Below are 20,083 nucleotides of genomic sequence, written 5' to 3' on the forward strand. Positions count from 1 at the left end.
CTGTTAGGTGAAAGGGGGGCGCGCAGGCAAATCATTAACGCGTCGGGTTGCTGGCCGCGTCGGCACCACCCGCGTCTCCAGGTCTTCAGCATGGAGAAGCCTCAAACCACCACCAACCCCAAAACTCAACATCGCCACAACTTTCATGCTCCGACGCTTGCACGCCTGACATAGTACGAACCCTTCTCGCACATCAGTAATCCTCTGCAACGCCCAAGCCACCGTCGATTCATCTTATCCCTCGCCTCTCATCGCCTCTTCCTCAAATCTCTGGACAGCAGGGGCTTTTCTGCAGCTGGTCCAGGTATCACAGACCCCCCTGGATAGGATAGACTCTCGTGTGGCACTTTAGGGCTCTCGGACCCATCTGGGACTCATACTGCAGCGCGATCTGTACGTCCCCTCGCCTCCATGCAACAACAGTCAGCAGCCAGCCTTTGGCACATGACATGACATGCTTCTCTCAAGATCAGACATCCAAACTAACACGACACGGCACCAGGAACACTCTGCCTAGTTTTCTTCATCTATTATCTTATATTCAAAATACTCCCTAGCCCACCATGCCGTACAACACCACCGCCATCCCTCCTAGAAAAGAGCCCACAGGCCAGGCCCAGCTGCCACGTGAGTCCCTCATCTCAATATACAGCCATTCACATCGACTGATGCCCATGCAGTGTCAAGGATCAAGAGGATAATAGCCCAGGATTCTGATATCGGCATTTGTTCCAACAATGCCGCCTTTGTCATCACCCTGGCCGCTGTGAGAATCTACCCGTTTCTTCGAATCCTCAGAGGACCATCCTTCTCATCATACATTAGGAAATGTTCATCCAGCATCTCGCCGAGGAATCACACACACAAGCAAAGGTCGACACCAAGCCCCGGCGCAACATCCAGTACAAGGATGTCGGTTAGTTGACGCGCCACACGTCCCAGACTAACCCTCACCACCATGCTAACAACCTCTAGCCAACGCCATCGCCCGCCAGGACAACCTCGAGTTCCTCGAAGACGTAGTCCCCAAGACGGTCCCCTACAAGCACGTTAAGGCCTCCTCCCAGGCGACTCAGTCCCGCCTCCGCGGCGACATCAAGACGGGCGACGAGAGCGTTGGCGCCGCCGCCGCCAACCGGCGCCGCTCCTCCTCGCAGCTCGCCACCAACGGCACCAGCATCAACAACAACGGCGACACCTCCCTCGTCAACGGCGACTCCTCCTTCAGCTTTATGAACTCCCCATCGGCGCGCCCGTCAGTCGCGTCGGCCCACACCGCTGGCGAGGACCCCAGCGAGCAGCTCGAGATGGAGATGAGGCAGGCCCAGGGAGCCGTGAACCGCGATGGGGATGTCCACATGACAGGATAGGAATCTCTGTTGCGGACTTGCCACCGTGTAGTTCACTTTAGACTGCGCCCCTAGGAATTGGGAGGGGCAAGGTCAACTACCATTGCTTCAACTGTCAAGAGGACATAAAGTACCTTGGTGGTGGGATGCATGTGTTTGCGTTGTGTTTTCTAGCCAGCACACCGTTGCAAAAAGAAGTGTTATGTACAAGAGACCCGACCCAAGCCATTGTGTCAAATAGAACAAACACCCGTGAATCTCTTATTTTATCCTTTTCCTGTTTCTCTTTCAAGACCTAAAAGGCACGAAACCTGCTGTATCCTACCGCCACGGAACCATTCACAACCGAAGAGCCACCCTCCCCTCCTCCCCTCCTCCCCTAAAAGCAAGAATCCACTCTTTCACTCCTCCATAGCATCCCCGTGTACGCCAGTCGGCAGCCGCCCTTCGTTGAGCTCCTTCTCCAGCGCGATAATCTCCTGCAGGCTCGTCGCGTTCCGGATCTTCTCCTGCAGCCGCTTGCGCTCGGCGTCGGTGAGCTTTATGCGCGACAGCTTGGAGGGCGCCTGGGCGGCGGGGCCGTTAGCCGCGCCCGCGGCGGCGAGGCCCCGCGACTTCTGGCCCATGATCTGCGTCGCCAGGGCCGTGGGCTCCTCGGCCGTGCCGAACAGCTCCCGGGCGTGCTCGCGCTCCGCCTCCTTGACCTTGGCATAGTCGAGGAAGCGTACGCTGGGACACCGCCAGAGGACCCAGTACCGGTAGTTCTGCGCCAGCCAAAGCATGTCAGCCGATTGATCTCATAGCCCCTGGTGTATCCTCCCAAATTGCTGTGAGGAGAATAAGGACGGGAGTTGGATTCCTGCTCACCTCCTTCTTTGTCACGGGGTTATCCTCTAGGACGAGGTGCGTTAGGTGCGGAAATCCGGCCAGCGTATCAAGGTCGGCCAGCTCGACGATGCTGTTGGACGCGAGGACCAGGTTGGTCAGGTTGGGCACCGCGGAGGGCAGGCTGGGCTGGATGGTGGCGACACGGTTGCGGGCGAGGAGCAGCGTCGTGATGCGCGGCGAGAGGGGGAAGTTGCCCAGGACCTGGATGTCGTTGTCGGTGAAGTCTATCGCATCGTGGGGCTGTGGGAGCGCGCGGCTGGTCAGCGGCCTGTCTAAACTTTGCCCAAACAGAGGAGTGGACTGTGCAATGGAGGAGGGGACTCACGCCGGCGACACCCAGATTCTCAATGGCGGGAATTCGGTGGCCTGTATTACAATCGATGGACGATTGGTATCAACTCTGCTCTTCCTTGACATAGATCAAACAAAGTGTAGCATCTGCTCTTTTCGTAACGCACCTCGGAGATCGAGCTCTCGCTCCTTGAGCGGGTTGAGATAGGAGAGGGAGTCCCGGATGAGCTCCGCCGTGAGCCTCATCTTGGATTGTCGTTACCTCGATCGCAGCTAGGGATGCAATATGGGGACGGATGGACCTGTCGCGGTGGCGGGCACTCGTCGGGTTGCGGCGGGTGGGCTAGGTCGCTCTTCTCAATCGGTATCTGGATCCTGGGGTAGATTTTATGGCGCAGATATAAGTGAGCAGGTGTACAATGCAGAATAAGATGGCGAATGGGTCTGGGGATCAAGGGCAAGGCTGAGAATTGAAGCTTTTGGCTCTGGCGAGGATCCAGGCGAGGCGGCCAGGAATTTTTGTGGGGCTCAAGCTACCCCGCCACACGTCTCTTCTATCTGCGCCACAGTTGGATTGGCTGAGGCTGGCTCAGAACAGCTTCACCAACACCCAAGGAGGAATGCTAGGAGGCATGTCAAGTTTTCAATGTTGTGGGCATTTGGAGTGGCTTGGGAGTGAATCAATCATATATAAAATTGTACTAAGCACACTAAATCATGGTGTCGTTAGGGGCATATCATTTGGTTCTTATCAACCCTCGTCATAGGCGTCAAACACACATGGTCAACCATATCAATGTTCCCAGCGGTCTACTCTAAGATCTGCTCGTTCAAGCACCATACCTAAGTCTTTGAAACCCAACCCATGAAATAATAAGACTCCGGCTTCCCAGTTCACTGAAGCACAAAAACAACCCCAGACCGGTCCACCGACACGCTCATCGGGTACGGATACTCCAGCAGTGCCACGTCAAGGATCGAGTCGAGGTGCGACTGCAGAAGCTGCTGCTGCTGCGACGAAATCACCGTCGACCGAGGCGGCCGCCCGCTGCCATTGCTCCCGGACTTGCCGCCCTTGGAAGCGTTAGGAGCTGTGGGCGTATGTCGCGGGAACCGCTCCGTCGTGAGCGTCAGGCCCCCCATAGGGTTGGTGGTCGAGTACGACGGCTTGGGGTCGTCTGGGTGCAGGCCGCTGTAGACGCAAGAGTTCTCCGGTCGACCAACATCCCAGAACCTCAGCCTCTTGTCCGACCCACCCGTGACGATGAAGGCGTGCCGGACCTCCCTCGAGTCCTCGGCGGTCCCCGTGCCCACAATCATAGCACGCACGCCCCGGTCGGCATTTGCCGCCTCGCTGCTCTCGAGGTTCGTTGCGAACCGCCCGAGCATCCCTTCCGGCTTGTCCTCATCCACCTCCCAGGCCTCGTATCCCTTGGGCCCGTCCTTACTACTTCCCGTCCGGTAAATCTCCCTACAATTTGTCTTTTCCAGATCCCAGACCGTGACTTCACCTAGGCTGGTCCCGCCAGAGATACACACCCACTTGCCCCTACCCTTGGTGGGGTGGACGTTGAGTCGGTGAATGGGTCCCTTGCCTGGTATTCCCCAAGCCTTGAGCCTCATCTTGAACCGCAGGTCCCACAGATCGACTACACCATGAGACGTGCCCAAGCACAGCCAATTCCGCTTCCTGTCAACGCAGAAGCATGTCGGTGTGCCATGGTGCACCGGGTTCTCGAGCACATACAGCAGGTTCATAAGCCTCAAGTCGATACCCAGAATCCTCGACCGGTTGGTGGCGAGCACGAGGACCGAGTTTGTCTCGTGCTTGAAGTGCTCGCACCAAACCGCAGACTCGCCCTCAGGCAGCTTGTACTCCCGCAGTAGGCGCAGCTTGCCATACCTAATAACACCCCCTGCGGAGATAGTGTCGACCTTGACCACATGAACGCTGCCATCACTTGCGCAGCTCACGAAGCAATGGGAGTTTTCGATGAAGCACAGAGCCGTCACCCTTGAACCATCGCTATGCTTGTGGGTTTGCCTCGACCGGTGAGTGATATTCCTCTCCAACCGGGCGGTATCCCAGACCTTAACGGCACCGTCATGGCCGCCTGTGATGAAAAAGACATGATCGGGAGATGCAACCACCCGGCTGATAGGACCTTTGTGCTCTCCAAAGGTGGCGACCAGCTTACCCTCCGGCTTCCAAGGCTCCCTTGGTTGAGTGCCGACGCTGCTGGCCTTGGTTCGAGAGATTGGCTGCACAAAGGGTCCAAAGTCCTTAACATCCCGTGGAAAGTTCTCGAGGTACATTTTATCCAGCATCTTTTGAATGTTAGGATCTGTCCCTTCGTAGCTGTGCTTTGCCTGTCTTTGAGGTGCGATTTTTGGTGCTACACCCCCCGCAGTTGCCGCTTCGGCAGGCTCCCCCTGAATAAAGGGGCCTTCGACTTCCCCAAAGGCGGTGGTGTCCGTCGTTCCCGTTTCTGGTATGGACTTGTTGCTATCTCTGCGGTCCAAGAGGCTGAGTGCGCTCGCGGTGTGTCGTATGGCCCTTCGAGAGGAGTACGGCCCGTCATTGATAGAAGCAGCGTCGTCATCGGCGGTTCCGGTGCGGGCCACTCTAGAATCCATCGAGCTGGCGCGTCCCGTACCTGGAGGAGACAGGAGGCGTCCAGAAGCCTGTGAGGGCCGTGGACCCACGCTCTGGACTCGGTTTCTGTGCAAATTAATTGCAGCTCGTTTCCTCTTACTTACTGAGTCGTCAATGGTCATCGAGGCATCCAGCAAAGCATCCGCAATGGTATACGGCCCACTTGGATCAAGGTCAGCTTCCAGACTTGGATCCTTGAGCGGCTGTTCGTTAAAGAAGACGGTCTGGGGAGTTACACCGAGAGCTTTGAGGGAGACGAATCCAGACGGAGTGGCAGTGTCTCCCCCATTGCCATCGCGAGCTCTCATCTTACTCAGACGCCAGATGAACTCTCTAAGTGCCAAAAGCTTTACCTCGTCCTCTTGTTTCAGGCCAAGATTTCTTAGCTTTGCAAGCCACTGCTCGTCTTCGTCATTACGAGCCACTTTGCCCATGGAGGTCTGTGAGAGGTCCTTTGATGACCTAGCGGCAAGACTGCCCGCAGATCCGAATGCTGACCGCACCTGCTGTAGGGATTTCCAAAAGACGCCGCGGTCCGTCTTCGAAGCCCATGTGATGGCCTGGTCGAACACAGACCGCGAAAGAGGTTTCTTAAGTGTGTCAAGCAAAACAAGCTCCGAGAAATCGGCAAGGTGGCCAACCTTGAGGTATGGTTTGACCAATGGCATCAGAATACACCTGACGTCTGCCAGCTCGAGGAACTGGGCGGACATCGATATGAATTCTGCCGCAGACTCTCGTATCCAAATATTCGGGTGCATGGTGAACCGGCCGACAAGATCGACCAGCTCCCAGATCTTGGGTCTGGAGAGGAGGCCGAGCCCAGCAAGTTGGGCCAGCGAATGCAAGGCCGATTGCACCACCAACTCCTCTGTGTTCGTCAATGCTTGGACCATCAGTGGCAGCATGAACTCCTCCAGACTGGTACTCCCAATAAATGTAGCAATGCCAACTATTGTGTCAAAAAAGGCACACTTCAGCGCCCAGTCGCGGTCGTTCAGGTAGGTGTTTAAGTGCGTGAGCAAGATATCGTTGGAGTGCTCTTGAAAAAACATGCACAGCTCTGGGACCGATGCCAGGAATGCCCGCCGCACGTACACATCTGGATCCTCGACAAGCTGCTTCGTATGACTCTCGAGAACCTCAAAGAGCTGGCGACCGGCATTATCAAACACGCTCTCAAAGTTCGCTTCGGCATCGGCGCCCGGTTCCACTTCGGGGTCGGTAATTGGGATTGAACCGTCCGCTCTGAGACTTGAAGCCAATTCCAGGAATCGATGGGCTGTTGTGGCCAGGCTTCCCAGGCATGCGGCGTAGGTGGCTCTCACTAGGGGGCTTGACATGCGAGACTTGGAGCCCAAGGCAATCTCCATCCGGGGAAGGATGTACTCCACCAGGACATGGGAGTTGATGGGCGTAACCATCTTGACGAGCTGAAGGAGCTGCGTGATTGCTCTAATAGCAGATATCATGACCATGTCGGTCTCGTCCTTGTGCAGTAGTGTCATCAGATACGGCAGTACCCGGTCTAATTTGGCCTCATCTGTGAGTCTCTCGGCAAAGGCCAGCAGAATATCACAGGCCCTGATCCTGGATGAGACACGAGCCGTGGTCCTTAGAGAGGACACAATGAGGGTGAGAAATATCAGTGTCCCGTCGTCTTCCGGAGGCTCCAGGTCTGCTGAGACAAGATGCCTATTGTTGGGAATGCTCAACTGCACTGGGAACAGGTCCAGGGCCAGCCTTGATGATGGCGGTGGCGTGTTTGACGCCCTCTTTTCCTGTTGATAGCCCAGAAAGTAGGAAATCTTATCGAAGTCATAGTATACACGGTCTATCCGGTCATCGGACTCTCCGAGATTCTTCGAGGAGCAAGACATAGCGTAGTTGCCCGACGAGGGGTCCGTGATGAGCTCCATGTACTGATGGAGGAAGTTATAGAAGTAAGAGGGGAAGACCTTGCCCTTCCAAAACTGGAGATACTGATCGGCCGAGTAGCGCTTCTCCGGGTCGAGCTGGATCATGTGCGAGATCATCTCCCGGACGTCCTTGTCCCCGATGACACTCAGGTGGGTGATGACTGGATCATACTCGCCCCTCCGATATTTATACAGCTGCGCAAGGCTAAAGATCTCGGATTCAAGAAACATCTGTGCAATCACGCACCCCGCGCTGAAAACGTCCATGGCCCATGTCATCCTCGCCTTCCGCGGCGGCTCCTCGCCAGAGGCGTAGAACCGCTCAGGGGCGATGTAGCACGTGCGGCGGCCCGAGGTGTCAAAAAAGTACGAAAAGTCGCCCGGATTATCGTCTGGGAGCATGACAGGCTTAAAGGAGGACGAGAAGTCAGTCAGGTACAGCCAGTTCCATGACGTGACGAGCACATTCTGGGCCTTGATGTCGCCATGATAGATGTCGCGGGCATGGCAGTCGCGGAGCGCGCAGAGCAGCTGGAACGCCAGCCACTTCTTCTCAATGTCTTCGAGGAAGGGTCGCGTGCTCAGACGGTCGTAGAGGGAGCTGTAGAGGAACTGTCGCACGAGGTACCCGTTGGTCTCGGTCTCGATGATCCGCTGGAAGGCGAGAGCGTTGGGAACGTCGGCCAATGCCTTTCGCTCGTCTACAGGGCAGTTAGCGATCTCATCTTCCTAGTACCAGCAAGAAATAATAATCCCGGAATCCTCGTACTAATGAGTTTCTTCTTGTACTCGTCCAGCTTGACCTCGGTGTATGGCTTGACGAGGACCTTGACCAGCACGACGCCGTTGTCGGTGCGGCCACGGATGCTCTTCATGAAGCGGCCATTTCCGATGCTCCTCTCGTACTGAACGTCACCCAGCTGAGGGATATCAATGCCCGCGGAGCCGGCAGACGGCGTCGCGAGGGAGAAGCCCTGGCCCATGGCGGGCAGCTAACGGTGAGCTCGAGAAGGGATGGTATCGTGATTCGTGACGGTGCTGGCAGCTAGGGACCAGGCGCCAAGGGCCCAGACGTCCTCATATTGGGGATCGCAGGAATGGCGTCGGCGTACCGATTGAGTGTCCAAGGAACGAGGCGCGGTTGTTGTGTGTTTGGTGGAATGTCTCCAGGCTGGCAGGTTGATGGCTCGGGAGCCGGACGTCATCTGGGGTTCGCGCTGGTGGGTTTATGGCGCCCACCCATAATGGGTGGGGCGCCCAGGAGCTCCAAAACCACTATTATACCAACCACACTACACCACTATGCAAACGAGATACTCAAGCACCTACTAATACTACCTAAGTTAGATATACACATCTGACGATGTTACGCATAGAGTCAAAGAAATACAGAGTTCGTGTCATAACGCTACGGCCAAAAACAAATAGCAAAATGTAACCGTCAATTAGACCACATCGCTTTACCCAAAGCCCAGGCAAAGACAGGCCGCTATATGCAATGACCCCTAGACTAACAGTATAAACACGTTCCGGTCATATAACATCCATTCATCATACTGGTCATCTCTATGTAGTAAGTTCAATGTCCGGGGAGCAGTCAATCTGCTAGAACAGTTCCTGCCCTCTCACGCTTTTTTTTCGCTTTTGTTCGAGCCAGAAACAGTCGGCGTGTCTATGGCTCCAAGGCAGCGGTTGGCTGGCTTGGAAACTCATCTTCCCCGCGTCGTTGATCCAGTCTCGGCCGCATAAATGATTGAATGCCCGCTCGTAAGGGCGTAGAAACCACAATAAAATCAAAGCCGAAGCCCCTATGCCCAGAACGCCAGTGAGCCCCCGCCTTGATGCAAAAACAGGAACAAAAGACCCCTCGGGTGTTTGCTCGAAACGGCTCAGCACACGCGGTTACGCATGCCCCGAGTTGACCGATATTGCAACTTGGGAAGCTCAGCTTCCAGGTCAACTTCCTCGCCGCTCATGGTAGTGTCTACCTCGATAGGCTGGGTTGCCGGCTCTATAAAAGAGCTCTTGGAGTGAGCAGATCTCGCAGGCTTGGCCGCGTCCAGCCTAGTGGTTTCTTCCCGTGTCACTCCACCGTTATCCTTCGACGACGCAGAAAGCTCTCTCCGGATACTAATCGGTCGGCAGGCGCGGGGCTTCGTCAGTTCGCCCGTTTCTTTGGCCAGTTCAGGCTCCTCCACCAGGATTCGCTCGATCTCCTTAAGAGCCATTTCAAGCACTTTGCGGAGTCTATCCTGGATCTTTCTGATCTCATCATTGCAATCGGCATCTCGTAGGAACTGATGTGCCCCATGTTCGCAGGTGCTCTGAACAAACTCCAATCCCTTGTCCAGGTTGTCGTAAACGTCAGGTTTCTCGTTGGCACCGGGGGGTCCAAACCCTGGACGCCCGATGCCTATGGGTCCCATGCGCCGAGAGCTCATATACCGCAGCGAAGGCAATGGGTCGGCCCCGTCGCGTCCCTCACCATCCCCATCCCCATTCGACACCTCCGCTTCGGCCAACTTCTTGATCTGCGCCACCCTAGCCGCCATCTTCGCCTTCCGCATCAGATTTCTGCTAGAAGAGACAAAGCGCACCAGGTTGTCGAAAAATCCCTGCACATAACTATCGTAGTAGACAATGATCATGCTTCGCGTCCGGTATGCCTTTGGCGCGTTGTCCGCTGATAGCATTGACGGCGATCTGACCCTCTTCTTCGCCTGAGCCGATGCCCGGGTGTTGGCGGCGCCAGCAGCGTCTCGTGGAGGCTTGGGTGATGATGGCATACCACCGGGGCCGGAACTTGAAACTACGGGCGCTGGCTTCTGTGCATCCTGGGTCGCCCCCGGCTGCTTTTTGGATTGTGATGTCGGGTCTTTGGATGGCTGCTGTGATCGTTCTTGCTGTTGTTGTCGGTGCGGGTCGTTTGAGCTCGGCTCGTCTGGAGCGGGGATGTTGGACGGCCCATCGTCTTTGGGTTTCAGAGACTCCGCTGAGCCCTTGTTCCGTAGGGATTTGGTCTCGGAGGAGTTGTTGGGCTCGGCGGCGGCGATGGCGGCTAGCTCAGCCTGGCGCTTGTCGACCTGGCTACTCAATTCATCGAGGCGAGTGAGCCAGTCGGGAATATTATTCGTAAGGTTCTTGAGCGCGTCCATCGCCGAATGTTTCGGGCTTGCAGGCCGGAGTGACGCCGTCTTGACAGTTTGTTTCACACGTTAGGTGGCGGACACCCAACGTGGTAATTTTCGACTGTGTCGGGTAATTTTCGATCAGAGGGAAGAGGAGTGGATGGCTCGTGGAGCAAGGCGAAAGAGGGAAATTGATGGCGGACACGATGCGGCAGATGACAAAGATGGAGTGAACGGTAAATAGGTAAGCTCGCCGACCGGAAGGGATAGGTAATGCCGAGGTGGGCTAGGCCGAAACCATGATCTTGCGGGAGTGGCTTGGAACTTGAAAGTTGGAACACGTCCACTCCTGGAGGCAAATTAAGGATGGTAACAGTGACAGAATAATTGGCCTATCAATCATTCGCCTAGTTGATGCCCGCAGAGAGGTGGAGGTTGCGGATCGGGGATGGTTGTCAGGCAAGACGCAAGACCAAGCCGGGAGCCAGCGACTAGGTGACTGGAGCGCCGATCCACAGGTCACGGGGCACGCTAGCTAGGCAGGCGCAATAATAGCCACAATGAGCAGCTCAACAGTCGGGGAGGCGGCTACTACTGCTGGGGTTCGAATGGGGGTCCGAAGGCGGTCAGGAAGCAACAGCCGAGTCGAGTTGCAGTCGAAGGACAAAAGTCACGCAATTAGAGGCGGGGCGTTGCAGGAGAGAGGCGGAGAGTAGTTCGTAGAATGAGGGCTGCGGAGGAAGGGAAAGGCATGGGGGGATTTATTTGTGCGTTGGCTGTTGGCTGTTGGCTGCTGCGCCCAGGCTTGTTAGATCAGTGCAGCACTGCAGAACTGCAGAGGACGGGATTGAGTGTGCGGGAATGCGGGACACAGACGGGGGCCCTCCATGAGGAGTGGATCCCCACAGGCAGGTGGGGTGTCTACAGGTGTCCCTACAATCGCCAGCCCTGCCCTGTCTCGAATTGTATTACTCTACCGACTAACTAACTACCTAGGTAGTAGTACTACTACGGGTATGTACTTTGTACAGGTAATACTACTACGGGTATCCGTAATAATATTCGCAGTGGAGGTCAGGCCCGAGTGCTGGCACGGCTACAGCACGGCACTGCACGGCACGCTACAGCACAGCAGTGCCCGACAGCATGTCCATACCCCCAGCAATCTAATACTTACCAAGCTGTGCCAACGGGCATTGGGGGCCGAACATAACACCAAGGCGCAGTTGCCAGGAAAGTCAGGTTGGCTGGGACAGGACCAGGACCCAGGAGCCATACGAGGACGGCGTACGCTGGTGGTATTACCAAGGACGGAGGGGAGGTCACCCTAGCAAATGTCCACTGACGAGACGACGGCAGCCTCAGCAGCAGCAAAAGGGCAGTTGGGCAGGAGCTGCAGGACGATGGATGCATGCTGGCTGGCACTTACAAGCCAGATGCGACAACAGGCCCCCAGGCCCCGGCTCACTCTCACTGCGAGTCTATGACCACCGCTCAACCGGTTACCGTGCTCGTACGAACCAATGGGGCCTAACGTCGGATGCGTCCTTTGATCGTATTAGTGCTCATAGAGATGCTCGCGGGCTGGTGAGGGTGATCACTGTGCAGCATTCCGTGCATTTAAGCCACTTGTTTACTCGTGGCCGCCACCGGCTAATGGGCAGCCAAAACAGAGCTAGCCATGTGGTGTGCTGGCTCCTCCCGCTCCCGCCCTGCGCAAGTTGTCGATTTCCGGAAGTTGTGTGACTGTCTGAGATACAAGCCCTGTCTTGCCGTTGCTGTAAAATTATTACTTTGCATAAGCGCCCGGTGCCGTGCTCTCCTTCTGCTGGCAAAGAAAAACCCTGTCGATGCCACCCGCCTATATCCTGCATCGTACGTTGTTGGGTGCTGTAGATGTCTGTTGCTGCTGGTTGGTTGTATTCGACCGAGTTCGCGGAGGGCAGGCCATCCCTAGACAATCGCACCGAGGTGGCATTGCCTGCCATTGCCGCATGCCCTTTGATTGCCTGCCCTCTATGTGCGACCGATGGTAAACCATGTCTCCTGAATTCTAGAATACTGCCGCGGCAAGGCATGTGATGCAGCGATGTCCCTTGTTTCCCATCGCGATGAGGCCTGCAGGGAGGGACACGAGCACGACGAGTGTTCGCCGAGTTTGTTTCCCCGGAGGACGGACGCCGGGCGCTGTTGTCGGTACATAGGTACCCCAGGTACATATGATCATAGCAATATTGTAGGTCAGCAGAATCTCCCAGTATTATTATGCGAAATTGTAGGATTGCGGGATTGCAGAGCCAATGTACCAGCAACCAAAAACCCCCGCCCAACGGGTCAACAACAGGCAGGGTCTTTTGCACCACTGCGATCTGCATGAAGGCGTTCGGTTATCGCTCTTTCCACACCTTTTCGCAGCTTCCCACACCTTTGACCCTTCCACACACACCCGACAGCCTTGAGATAATAAGTACTACTCGCACCCAGGCCTGTCAAGTGTCGGCCGCCTTCTCGCAGCAAATATCGCAGCAAATATGTAAGGTATGCCGCAAAGGGGTTACTATGTGCGAAGACAGATATGGATGATAGCAATCCACCACAGGAGAATTCTGCTGATCTGCCCAGCAAGCCAGCGTCCACTGCCCACGAGTTAATACAACCCATGGCTCGGCCCGTCCAGCCTAACACATAACGGTCGTCTAAAATTTGCCAATGCCAACGGCCCAACAGCGTCTGTCGGCCGGCGACAACCGGCGTTTGTCGCGGTCGCACGTGCGGAACTGCGGGCGATGATCGCTGATGATTTCCCTTCCAAGGTAGCTGTTGGCGGAAGAGCACCCGAACGGCTCTGCTGCACGTCAACGTCCGAGCTGGAGCCCCCTCTGACCCCTGTCAAGTCGCCGGTGATTTTCGCTGCTCTGTGTGTCGCAGGAGGAGGGGCAAGAGAGCATTGACGAAATCTCACTGGGCCCCCGCCGATCAGCCCATTCCGAACTCTGAACTGGCAGGAGGAGGCGAACCGTTGCTGAACTGAACCCATAGTAATACCGGGACTTCCCAGGTATGTAATATAAAAACGTATTACAGAGATAGTTGTTAATGTGCGTAGGTGGATCATGGATGAGCTCAGGTCTCAGTCCAAGTCAAGGTCCTACTGGCATTTCTACGCCACTACTCCTAGACCCCCGATTTAGAACATGCCTTGATCTCAGCGGCTTCCCGAGCCCAACGGCTGACCATAGCAGTCGAGAACAGATGGATATTGCTAGTCACCAGTAATAAGCAACGTGCGAGATGTTCCAGCCACGCGAAAAATCGTGCCTGGACGCATGGCGACAAAGACATTTTGATGCCGCCACGGCGCCAAGGGGGCTGGCTCGTACCAGGTCAGGTGACGGTTGTTCAACGCTTGCCAGCCTGCCAACGAAGCAGCCGATATGTCATGTCGGGGGGTCCAGGTCAATGCATGAGATGCAGCTCCGTCATCTCGGCCCACTCCCCAAGTCTGGCGGCCTATCTTGAGCACCGCAGGGCTTCTCTGGGCAGCCTCATCGGGGGGTTGGCAAGAGGCGGTGTCGACGCCGGAGGGTCGAGCCCCCTTCCCCGCCATCATCAATGCAAAGGCCGATCACCGGGGTGGGGTGTGCGACTGATAATACTCGTAGGTATGGATACGGAGTATTGATGATTGATATGTGATGCATATTATACGTGTCCATTCTACGGAGCTTTCTCACGCTGGTCCCACAGCCCTAATACGTCTCCTCATGGTTGACATTATGGGTTTTCCTCCAACAGCGAGTTGTTATCCAGTTCTAGGTGTTGGTCCGGTCACATTTTTTTTGTCCTCCCTCAATTGATGAATGCCTCGCGATATGTAGATCTCGCACATTCTGAATTTCGTATGTAACCCAGAAACAATCTTCATCTAGGCCATCTCATCACTCATGACTACGCTTATCGAGCAGACGGTCCTTGGCAAACAAGGAGGAATTCGTCGACAACATTCAGACTCCTAGACTTGCGCACAAACATTCCGTGGCATCTTAGTATAAAGATCTCATCCCCCTCAGTTCACGCCAAGCGGCATCTCAGGGTTCTCTTTAAGCCCCAGAGGCATTGTTCCGGTGGTTACAAGTATTATCTGGGATAGTATGAAAAGAGCAAGAGGCCTGGACAATCAAATGCTGTGCTAATATTTTTATACGGCATGAACATCTCCCCAGCCAACATAGTCAACTATTGTCGCCATCAGAGCGAGCCTCTGCTGGAAACTGCCACAGATATGGGCCTCTCTAGGATGCATCCAGCTGCCGAAATACATGTCCGGCGAAAATCAAGAGTACTCCGGAATGTATAGGCTGTGCATTGTGAGGCCACACCAAAATCCATGAGAGATATGCCTGAATTGAGCTGGATGTATCGGCATCGTTACCCTATTCACCAACCATGTTCACATCAAACCTGTCCCTTTGTTGTATCTCAAGAAGCCCCCCTGGTAGCTGGAGGTAGGATGGAGCGTCAACAATATGTTTGTGAGCATATATGTATTTTGACATGCTGACGCAAAATCCCCATGCGGATGTGAACGGAGAGTGCTCGGAGCCTAATAGTGCGACGGAACAATGTTCGGTATGCCCAACAACAGAATTTGAGAGGATCAGATCCCGCTGTTGGGTCAGGGTCGCCTTCGTGTATGTGGAAGCTCCAAATAATTTTGGTTGCCGCGATTCTTGAGATGCGGTTGGTGCCGTCAGGGCTGCACGGGATGGTTGGTGAGACAGAACGACCAAACAGGGGATTCAGGCGTCGAGAGACACTCGTCGATGAGATAATTCAGAGCCAGAAAGGCCCAAATAGCCCTCTCCATGTTCATCCCGGGCAGCTGATCCAAATCGTCGACACATCATGGCGGTCAACGGTCATGGGCCTAACCCTCGCATAGCCATTGACTCTTCATTCTCCCTCTCTTACGGCCAAAGCTCCATCACTTTCCACGAAGCCACACCCTCCGCCTCGACTAAGCTGTAGTTCCACCGGCGTGCCCTCTCCGGATCCGTCAAGTCCACCCGGTCCACCTCCTCGGGCACTACTATGATGACACGGAAGTTGCGCCTCGCAACCTCGTCCTCGACATCCTCGACCTTCTGGCCCATCACATACCCCTCGCCCTCCCCCGGTGTCTCGCTCACTGGCGTCCCCGGCGGTGGGTTGCGGAACGTGCCCCTCATGAGCGGACTCAGGTTGCCAAAGTGCGCCGTCAGCTCGCGCGACCAGCTCCAGGGGCCAGCCTCATCATGACCCCGGCGGCGCATGTACTTTGCCAGGGCGTCACGTACTGGCGCAGCGGCGTGGCTGTCGACGTCCGGACCGATGATGTACGTGTGGCCGCGCAGGCGCCACTGGGTGCGCGCCTTGGGCATCCAGAAGACGGCCTCGACGGGTCCGCCGCGGCGGGATTGGGGTCCTTCATTTGGTCCGTCTCCTTTTCCTCCAGCGGCTGCACCGTGGAAGAGCTCCGGGATCTTCTCCATGCGGGCGTCGGTGGTGATTGTGGGCAGGTCGGTCTCATAGGCGCCGACGGGGTTAAGCTCGGCGGGATTCTTGGGGTTGACTGGCAGGTTGGACCACATGCCGCGGAAGATGACGGTACGGGCGCGTGGGAGGATGCTTGCCTCCGATTCAGAAGATGATGTAGATGGGTGCAGAGTGCCGAGGACGAAGCTTGGCTCGGCCATGTCCTCGATGTGGGAGACGAAGGCGTCGCGCCAGGGGGCAGCGACAGGATTAGATGTGGGCATTGTGGTACGGAGGTGTCCTGCAAAGGATCTAGTGCGTTGTGCGGCAACAATAGAGGCCTTCATGGGATGCAGGGTCGAGAGTGGTTGAGTGGCAGGTGATGAAGGATTGGAGATGGAAGCTGGTGATGGCTGAGAGATGCCCCACTGAGAGAGTTGAAGCCCTCGACGCTGATGATGCATAATGTGACGGACACCACATAGCCCCGAACACAATGAGCCCAGACTAAAATAAGATCGATATGATGGTGGGAATATATTTGTTGTCTAGATAGCTATAAATGAATGCCTAAGCATCCAATTGCATCACGCCTGTGGTATCATGGAAGAGTTGGTGCAATAGACTATTACCCTAGAGCCAGACACGGCCGGGACAAACTATTGTGGACGATATCGGTTTATTAACCAATTATGGTCGGACTATTGACCAGAAGTCGGGTATGCAGTCGCGTAAGTTGGCCACTAACGGTTGCAGGTGGCCCAGCCTGAACTCTAAATCAGTGCTTGGGCGCGTCTGGAATGTTATAAATCACACAGGATGATCTTTTTTCTTCTTTGGGATTGAGGACTCGGCGACTCGGAAGAGACGGTAGACACGGGATTGTAAGACATCCGGACGCGTACTCGTAATGGATGCGACAGCTTGGGGGTTCGAAGGACTTCTTGGGGTGAAGTGCGGTTGCCGATATTAGCACATTGGTCTTAGGTGAGATGTACGGAGTACTATCGTGGGAATCATCCAGTCGGCTCTGCACAGAGTCATTTGGGGCTGGAATAGCAGAGCAGCCTGGACTGGTCCATCTGGTGGCAGGGCTGTTATAGTGGGTGTCTAGGGGCGGTTAGTGGTGTCTACGAGCAGTTAGTGGTCTCTGGTGGTTCATCCAATCCTTCCAGGTTGGTAGGTTGGTGCCCGGCTGCTACTGCCTTTTAGTTCTGCTGCTGGCGGTTGCCGGCTGGCCGGGGTTTTCCCCTCGTCCCTCTGGCTCTCGCTCGCACTTCTCTTCTCTCTCTTTCCTCAAACCCGCTCTTATTCCCATTTCCACCCCGAGCTCTTGATCCTTCAATCGGAGCCGCCAGAAAGACGCCGGCCGTCGTGCAAGTCCCCTCGTCTTATAACTCTTATTCCCAGCTACTATTTAATCTCCGTCTCCGGCGGCCCAGCAAATCCCGCCCGGCCCGCTGCAAGGCTTCGCCTCCTCCGGCTCTGTAACCGCTGTTATTCCCGGTCAAGGAGATCGGCGTACCCTCGCAACAACCGGCCCCGTCGCTGGAAATTAGGAGTTGTTGTCTTACTTCTCGGCAATTCCAGTTCCTTAATTGGATGGATCTCAATCGTCAATACCATCAACACCCTCCCCAGAGTCACCCGAACCGCCACCATCCGCTGCCGCAACCGCAGCAGCAACCACAGCAGCAACCACAGCACCAGCAGCTGCATCCCCAGCACCATCATGGACTGCCATTTGGCACCCCGGGCTCTGCAGCCCTGACTCCCAGCTCCGTGTCTACGGGTGGTTCCTTTCCCTCGCCGCCCTACCAGCCCCATCGCGGCCTGTCCCATCCCGGGGCTCGGCCTGCCTACTCGGACTCTGCAGGGGACTCCCAGCATGATGACGACGATGCCGCCAGTGGCCATGCGCCCCCCAAGAAGAAGCAGAAGCGCAACAAGCCCACCCTTTCCTGCCAGGAGTGCGTTGAGAGGAAGACAAAGGTAAGCCAAGCCGCTGCTGTTGAAGTTCTATGCCTTGTGCACCTCTGCGTAGTCCTTTAGATGCTCCGAGTTCGCCGGTGTTCATAAGTTCGTAAACTCTGGCCCAGTTCTTTATATGTTGGCACTGTTCGATGGGGCCTTGCTTGGTTACGGAAAGGGATTATATTAGATGTTCTGCTGCTACAATGGAGACCAACCCGCTAACAGCCAACCTATAGTGTGACCGAGGGAGACCGCATTGCCTTGCGTGTAAGTTGTGGGAGCCTCCGATGCCACTACTATATGCTGAGTAGTACATAGGCATAAAGCGGCAGACTGAGTGCAGATATGCCCATGTTGCGAACCTTCTCGAGTATGAATGCCCGAGCGCTGTCCCATCCCTGGCTAACCAAACACCCCAGGGAGACCTCGCGATCTGTGACGAATGGCCGCCGTATGACCAAGCCGCCCAAGAAGAAGCCGGGGGCCAGTGGCCCTTCCACCATCCCCAACATCGCCGACAGAGGCGCCGAGCAAGACACCTCCTCGCGAGGTGCCGTGGCGCTCTCCATTGGTCTCCTGTCCAATGTACCCTACTCTATTCCCAAGGCCAGCAACGTCTTTGGCATTGGCTCCGAGCACCCCTTTGCTAACTACTGGACCTGTTCTGGAGGGTTGCCTGAGGTTGTTTCTGTGCTACCAGAGAAGATCCAGGCCGACATACTCATCAACACCTACTTTGAATGTGTCGACCCGGTCTACCCCATGATGCACCGCCAGACCTTCTATGCCGACTATGAGCACTTCTGGCAGCTCTCGACCAAGGAGAAGTACGAGGTTGATGCTGCCTTCATTGCCCTCATTTTTGTCATGCTTGCCTTGGGAACCCAGTTCGTCACGTCGACTTCGCCGCCCGAGCGCAAGCAGACGGCCGAGTTCTATGCTTCGGCGAGCAACCAGGCCCTGCGCATGTTTTCGTACCTAAGTTCTGCATCCATCCGATCGGTCCAGTCCATGGTGCTCATGACGTATTTCCTCATAAATGATAACCACGCCTCGGATGGATGGGCTTTTGCGGGCATTCTGATGCGCCAGGCGTATGCCATGGGTCTCCATCGAGATCCGAACATCGGTATGGCCTACTTTGAATCTTTTCTCTGTCAACTAGATGGCTAACCACTGAGTAGTGACGCCCAATGCAAACCCATTTGAAAAGCAGCAGAGGCGCAAGGTCTGGCAGGCCGTTCTGCTGCAGGACACCTTCCTCACTGTCCTCCTCTCCTTGCCACCGTCGGCGACGCACACGGATGTGTCAGTTGATGATCTTCTCGACGACGGCTCGTCCATTGCCAGTAGCGACCCGACGGATACGGCGTACATTCGCGCGTCATGGACGCTGGCCAACCTGGTCCAGGAGACTATATGCTCGCCGCGGTCGCTAGACCTACCTATCTGCGCGACGGCAAGGCACAAGTCCAAGCTCGTGGCCGACTTCCGCGCAGTCTACCGCTCGTTCCCCGACGTCTTCCGCTCGTGGCATCCGGACAGCCTGACGGCCATGGCCAAGACTAACAAGCGTGTCGTGCGCCAGACGCTCTTCTTAACGAGCAACTACTTCCACAACCTGATGCTGGTCCACGCCTCCGAGAGCCCGGACGTGCCCGTCAACATCCGCGGCACGCTCGAGGCGGCCCACGACGCCATCACCTCTTTCTTCATGCTTTTCGCCCTCCTCGAGTCCGAGGCCCGTGTCTGGTGGGTGTTCAACCACCGTGCGTTCCTCGAGGCGCTGTGCATGGGGAATGCGCTGCGTGAGGCGACGCGCGACAGCGGCGGGGAGGAGGCCTTGACCCGTGATCCGCTCCTTGTGCGGGCCAAGTCGGATATAGGTACGTTCTCGCAAAGCACTGGGGCGTTGGGGCTCAACGTCCCATCTGACGTTTATAAGAATCTGGCTAACCCGGGGTACAGCTAAAATGATTCAGATCATGCAAGTCATGGGAGAGGAGTCGGATGTTGCGCGGACGCGGGTGCATATCCTCGGGGAATTTCTAACATGAGGTTGGTAAGTTGTATACAGTGTTCTCTGGCAAGCCTGGCTCGAAGAATGTACCCAAGGTTGGATATACGAACGTGGAGTCATGTACAAAAGTCTATCGGTCTAACACCTTCATTTTGGTCCCCCTGCTTCAAACCATGTGATACCAGACAGCCAAAGGTGGTATTTTTTTCCCTTAGAGGACAATAGGTACGTATTACAATACATAACTGAACGGCAAGCGTTAAAGAGAGCTTCTGGTGAAGCTAAGAGGGATCTCGACACCCGATCTTACACAGGTGCCTTATGTAAAAATCAATTTCAAGCCT

General features: G+C 55.7%; 6 protein-coding genes across 6 annotated transcripts; 2 read left to right on the plus strand and 4 right to left on the minus strand.

Moving 5' to 3' along the window:
- Positions 1-563: 563 nt before the first annotated feature.
- Positions 564-1,370, plus strand: ACO1O0_004495 (histone-fold-containing protein; the record flags this gene model as incomplete). The annotated part of the gene is made up of 4 exons (XM_083193934.1): positions 564-627; positions 681-766; positions 826-916; positions 976-1,370. 4 exons carry the CDS (start codon positions 564-566, stop codon positions 1,368-1,370), a joined length of 636 nt encoding a protein of 211 aa, XP_083050882.1.
- A 380-nt stretch (positions 1,371-1,750) lies between these two features.
- LEA1 (U2 snRNP complex subunit LEA1) lies at positions 1,751-2,774 on the minus strand (the record flags this gene model as incomplete). Its single annotated transcript, XM_083193935.1, has 4 exons — positions 1,751-2,113; positions 2,217-2,477; positions 2,563-2,603; positions 2,696-2,774. 4 exons carry the CDS (start codon positions 2,772-2,774, stop codon positions 1,751-1,753), a joined length of 744 nt encoding a protein of 247 aa, XP_083050883.1.
- Positions 2,775-3,422: 648 nt separating this feature from the next.
- Positions 3,423-8,086, minus strand: VPS15 (ubiquitin-binding serine/threonine protein kinase VPS15; the record flags this gene model as incomplete). Its single annotated transcript, XM_083193936.1, has 2 exons — positions 3,423-7,804; positions 7,873-8,086. The coding sequence occupies 2 exons, from the start codon at positions 8,084-8,086 to the stop codon at positions 3,423-3,425; spliced, it is 4,596 nt and encodes a 1,531-aa protein (XP_083050884.1).
- Positions 8,087-8,992: 906 nt separating this feature from the next.
- On the minus strand, positions 8,993-10,258 carry ACO1O0_004498 (uncharacterized protein; the record flags this gene model as incomplete). Its single annotated transcript, XM_083193937.1, has 1 exon — positions 8,993-10,258. The coding sequence occupies one exon, from the start codon at positions 10,256-10,258 to the stop codon at positions 8,993-8,995; it is 1,266 nt and encodes a 421-aa protein (XP_083050885.1).
- A 4,940-nt stretch (positions 10,259-15,198) lies between these two features.
- On the minus strand, positions 15,199-16,029 carry ACO1O0_004499 (uncharacterized protein; the record flags this gene model as incomplete). The annotated part of the gene is made up of 1 exon (XM_083193938.1): positions 15,199-16,029. One exon carries the CDS (start codon positions 16,027-16,029, stop codon positions 15,199-15,201), a length of 831 nt encoding a protein of 276 aa, XP_083050886.1.
- A 1,318-nt stretch (positions 16,030-17,347) lies between these two features.
- ACO1O0_004500 (Zn(II)2Cys6 transcription factor) lies at positions 17,348-19,776 on the plus strand (the record flags this gene model as incomplete). Its single annotated transcript, XM_083193939.1, has 6 exons — positions 17,348-17,737; positions 17,956-17,986; positions 18,038-18,089; positions 18,139-18,848; positions 18,904-19,605; positions 19,688-19,776. The coding sequence occupies 6 exons, from the start codon at positions 17,348-17,350 to the stop codon at positions 19,774-19,776; spliced, it is 1,974 nt and encodes a 657-aa protein (XP_083050887.1).
- Positions 19,777-20,083: the final 307 nt, after the last annotated feature.

This window comes from Amphichorda felina, assembly GCF_050947745.1.
Source record: "Amphichorda felina strain 45539 chromosome Unknown scaffold_4, whole genome shotgun sequence".
NCBI classification, from domain to species: Eukaryota; Fungi; Ascomycota; class Sordariomycetes; order Hypocreales; family Bionectriaceae; genus Amphichorda; species Amphichorda felina.